This window comes from Quercus suber, unplaced genomic scaffold (genome assembly GCF_002906115.3).
Source record: "Quercus suber isolate HL8 unplaced genomic scaffold, Cork oak 2.0 scaffold_768, whole genome shotgun sequence".
Taxonomy (NCBI): Eukaryota; Viridiplantae; Streptophyta; class Magnoliopsida; order Fagales; family Fagaceae; genus Quercus; species Quercus suber.
Window position 1 is genome coordinate 183284 of NW_027070204.1, and position 5287 is coordinate 188570.

Sequence of the window (5287 nt, forward strand, 5' to 3'; positions counted from 1 at the left end):
TCTCAATCGATCGAAACTGAAAAATTTTCAGTTTCTATGTTTTTGACCAAATTTTTTTTTCATGCATCATTTGTGTTTAGGATTCACATGCATTGCATTGTTTTTGTATCCATCTTGTAGTTTTGCAGTCATATCTCTCATTGTTTTCACACATGCATACACTTTGCTAAATTGGGTACTCAACTTGATTTAAAAATTGATTGATTAATTTTTGAGTTTTGTACATTTTAGTATATGCTATTTCTTATGTGTGAGCTGTCGAAAATATTTTTCTTAAGAGATATGATGGATAATCAATGTGCAAATATTTTCTCTACTCATGCAACTGTTTATGGGTCACATAGTGCCATGTTTGCATTTTATTGAAAGAGAGAATATTTTTTCTTCATGTGTATCCTCACCTTAGTTTTTAACTTTGGTTTGTGTGTTTTTAACTTTGGTCCTGCTGGTGAGGATGTTCATGATCCTTTTGGTGATGCTGCTGCTGCTGCTTATTCCCCCCCCCCCCCCCCCCCCCCCCCCGGGGAGAATTTTTTTTAACTTTGTGGTTCTTAGGGGGAGTTGTTGCTCTTCTTAGGGGGAGTTGTCTCTATTTTCTCTTACTCTGTTGCATATATTTTCTGTCTACCTTCTGATTAGGTAGTCTTTGTCATACGTGACAAAAGGGGAGACATAGATGACCTGTTTGTTTTGTTTAGGGGGAGATATAAATAAAAACTTTTTATTGTATCTAACTTAGGGGAAAGTTAGTTTACTTATGTTTTTATTTCTGTTTCTTGTTCACTGCTCATTGATTTATATTTATGAGTTATTCATGATATATGTCTTTGTTTTGTGTTTTGTGAAGTCAAGAATTTATTTGTTGATTTACTGTTTTCTGTCACATATGCGTTTATAAGTTTTGTTTAGTGTTTCGGAAATATACTGGTTGATTCAATTGAGCTGCTGTCTATATTTGCAACTGATGGATAGTAGTTAGGATTAAATTTTGTTTATGAGCATTATTTTGTAAAGGCTTTTTAAATTGTAAACTTTGAGCTTAGTATTTGTGTTTTGTCACGATTACCAAAGGGGAGTTGTTAGGTTCTAAAGATTTAGGATTTTATGTATTTAGAATTCTAATTTGTTATTGTGGCAAACCATGATCAAAACAGGTTGTTTAGTCTTATTTAGGCTTGCTTAAAGTTGGGTTTTCATGTAAAGTTGGAATCGAGTGGCTCAGATGCATTGGGCATTTGACCTGTCGATCGATCAAAGGAAAGCGATCGATCGATCTCGGTAGAATGTCTTTTCTGCAGAAAATTTCCAGCTCACCCTAACTCATTAAACTTTGGGTTTTCTGTTTTTACCCTAGGTATATAAAGAAAAACCCTAGCCACGTTTTAGTGTGGCTCCAGTTGAGTTGTTTTCATCTTTTCTGTTTTGTGTAAATCTCTTGTGAGATCTAGAGGAGTTTGCCTTTACACAAAACTTAGGGTTTTCAAGGTAGAGATTACTTCAACATCTTGATGATCAACTCGTTGCTACCATTGAATTATAAGAAAAACAAGGGGGTGCTTGTAGCTGATTGAAATCCAAGAAAGAAGGAGTCCGTGGATTCGGACTTGCACGGTGTTCTAAGCACTGGTAGCATAAAGTCAGGGAGCGAGTCTTCTGATGTTGATTTTTCTAGTGATTCAGTTACCTTGAGGATGTAGGTAAATCCTCCCCAGGTTTTTACCGTTGTTTTCTGGGTGATCATATCTTGTGTTATTTACTTTTCGCTGCTTTATATTCTTGATATGATTGTTTGATTGTTTTAACCTAGAATTGCATAATTTGACTAAGTAACAACTTAGCTAATTAACTAGGCTACTCAATCTGTTGTGTTTTAAGGGTCTAAATTTCCAACCCTAAGATTGTAATTTATTTGTAGTTTAATGAATGTTTTTAGGGATGTGCAGAAAACCTGCCAAACCAACTTAACCCAACCCAACCCGCCATTGGGTCGGTTTTAGGACTTTGGTGGTTGGGTGAGTTACAAATTTTTTTTAATAGGGTCGGGTTGGTTTGGCTCATAAAATTACAAACCCGCCCAAACCCATCCGACTCATCCATATTTTAATATATGTTAAAAATATAATATATGTAATAAATTAAAAAAAAAGAAAGAAAAAAAAGCCAGCTGAGAGCACTCCTTGGTATTACTATTATATATAATATAAAATCCTATTAGTTCTTAATATATGTTTAAANTTCCTTGGGTATTACTATTATATATAATATAAAATCCTATTAGTTCTTTTAATATATGTTTAAATATATTATATAATTAATAAAAAAAATTAAAAAATTATAGATATATTTTTTTTATAACTGAATTAGGAACTCATGTATATTTTGTTTATAAGTGAATTAGGATAGTTCATTTATATTTTGTTTATCAACTCAGTTGGATACTTAAACATATTTTGTTTACAACTAAGTTGGAATATTAGTTTATATATTAATGTATATTTTATTTATCAACTCAGGTGGCAAGTGTGATATATTTTTTTCTGCTCAGTTTAATAATAATAGTAATAAAAAAAAAATTGTCCAACCTATGGGTTCAACTTAACCCAACCCAACCCATGTGGGTTAGACTTATGTGATGGGTTAGGTTGGGTTGAACTTTTTTTGACCCACCATGGTGAGTTGGGTCAAAAAATCCTCTTAACCTGACCCATGCACATCCCTAAATGTTTTCTTCAAATATATATATATATATATAGGCAAAAATGCTATTTTGGTCCCCACATTTTGGCATCATAGTCAATTTGATCCTTACATTTTGTTAGCAGTAAATTTGGTGTTTGTTATTTTTAACTTGTAATTAATTTGGTCTCTACTGTTAATTCACTAACAGAAAATGCTAACATGACAAAAAATTTGTTCATTTGTCACATTAAAAATGACATTGCTAATAAAATAATATTTAAAAAAAACATTAGCATTTGAATGAAAAATCTAAATAACAAAAATAAATAATATGAATAACAAAAAAACTCCAAAATCAAGCCCTCTTTGCCTCTAAATCAAATAACTCAAATCCCACAAATCACCCTCACTTCCTCTAGGACATTGGCAACTACTCTACTGTAACATTCTTGGATTGATGAGTGATCCAAAATAATGAGTTTATCTTCATCCCTGTCAGAGTATTCAAGTGTTGTAATGTTTCCTTCTTCAATTTCTTTTTATAGAGATTATAAGCCATGATTTTGGTACCAATGTCAGGCTCGCCAATACATATTCTTTAGTAATGTAAATTGAAGATCTTGGAGTTTTTTTTTTGATGAGCAAAATCCCAGCACCATTGTATCAAGCAACCCAAAGCCCAGAAATTTCCTAAACCCAAAAGATCTAAAGTTGTTCTTTAACGAGTGATATTGGTAGATTGTTGGTGGTGGTGGGGTGCAGTTGAGATTTGTGGCTTCCAAATGGGTTTTCTTGTGGCATGGGTTCTAGGGTTGATGATACATTATGTTTGTGTTTAATTCTTTCGAACTGTTTCAATAATTTCGAGATCTCTATAGTGTGGGTTGGTTCTAATGCTCTGTTTGGTGGATGAGAGAACTTGAGAAATTGGTTTTCTTTCAAGCTTGGTGTTTTTATTTTTTATTTTTTTATTTTTTTATTTTTTATTTCCTTTAAATAAAGAAAGAAGGATTGATGGCTGGTGGTGGTGCTTGATCATGGCTTTGGGAAGGGAACAATAAGATTAGATGTGTTTGGTAGCCAAGAAACTAAAAGGAAAAAAAAAATAAAAAAAAAAAAAAAAAAGGACGGATGAGATTTTAAAAAAAAATTATTTTTTTCTCCTTTTTTACAATTAGGAATTAAAAATTTTTGCTGTAAAAAAATAAATTTCGGATATGGATTTTTTTTTTTTAAATGATAATGAGGTGGCTTTTTTAAATATCAATTAAAATTCTTTTAATATTATTTTATTATCCACGTCAGTTTTAATTGTGCTTACTATACAAACAGTTTGCCACGTATACATTTTCTGTTAGTGAGTTAACGATAGGGACCAAATTGACTGTTATCAAAATGTAGGAACCAAATTAACCATGACTCTAAAATATAGAGACCAAAATGATGTTTCCACCATATATATATCGACCTTTGGCCCGGAATTGATTTTATTGACTTATTTTAAATGTGACCACCGTGCACCTTTGGTACGGTAGTTACTCTATAAGTATAAAAGCTTGTGAAGTGTGAGGAGTAAGGGCCAAGGTTTAAGTCTCTAGGAGGAAGTTTTACACACATATATACTTAGATTAAGTTAGAGTAGAATTCTATCTTGTATTAATATATATATATATATATATATATGATGTAACATAGTGTCAATTGTGTACCAATGTAAAAATCAATAATAACTAGTCATGATAATAAGTTTAGAAAGACATCGTGGAAAAGGTTGTGTCTATATCATTATTGCATAGATATTCCTTCAAGTAGTAGCACATGAGTGCTTATAGGAATCCAAATCTGCCGAATAATATTATGAACTTCTACATCCCAGAATAGCAAGAGAATTAAAAACTAGGTTTTATTTCTGCGTAATTCATATATTACTTGAACTACAGAATTCACTGCTTCACTCAAGTGATTCTAGATGGCAATGGGACACGCTTGCGGTATTCAGCGAGAGCCCACAACGGATATATATTTCTGTATGCTGCATAGTGTAACATGCAGTTCTGCATGAAGGCTCCAGTGATTTCCTTCCATAAGAGAATTATATAAATGGTTAAAAACGCAGTCAGTAAAATTCAAGCATAACATATTTCCATAGTTTGTTACTTTGTCTTTCTCCTCTTCCCTCTTTGATAAAAAATTCTTGCTTCAATCACCTAGTGTCACAAGCTAGTTTTAGACCTGTGTTCTTAATTCATAGTGCAAGAAAGAAAACTATCTTCATGTCAATCTTCTTCTTTTTTTAAAAACATTATCTTTTTCCTTCTTTTGATTTTTGGAAGCTATGTTAATTACAAGGAGATACCTGTTGAGGAAAATCACCATCTTCTATTTGAGAATTGATTATCAGCTTTGCCGCACGGTGAAGAGGTGTTGGGTCTCTTTCAGCCTATTACAAAAGGTTTTGATATAGAATTATGAAAGAAAAACATAAGAATAGATAGTATGTATAATGCTAGATTTTTTAAACTAACAACTTACTTGTCCAGCATGAATAAGACCCATCATTGCCCATGCAGTTTGCACCAAATTTGATCTGTTTCCTTCCAAAGGTACA

General features: G+C 32.2%; 1 protein-coding gene across 1 annotated transcript; it reads right to left on the reverse strand.

The window, feature by feature from the left end:
- Positions 1 to 4444: 4444 nt before the first annotated feature.
- On the reverse strand, positions 4445 to 5281 carry LOC136064809 (beta-amyrin synthase-like). The gene is made up of 3 exons (XM_065767049.1): positions 5212 to 5281; positions 5036 to 5119; positions 4445 to 4757 (listed from the first exon to the last, which is right to left on the reverse strand). The coding sequence occupies exons 1-3, from the start codon at positions 5236 to 5238 to the stop codon at positions 4635 to 4637; spliced, it is 234 nt and encodes a 77-aa protein (XP_065623121.1). The 5' UTR covers positions 5239 to 5281; the 3' UTR covers positions 4445 to 4634.
- Positions 5282 to 5287: the final 6 nt, after the last annotated feature.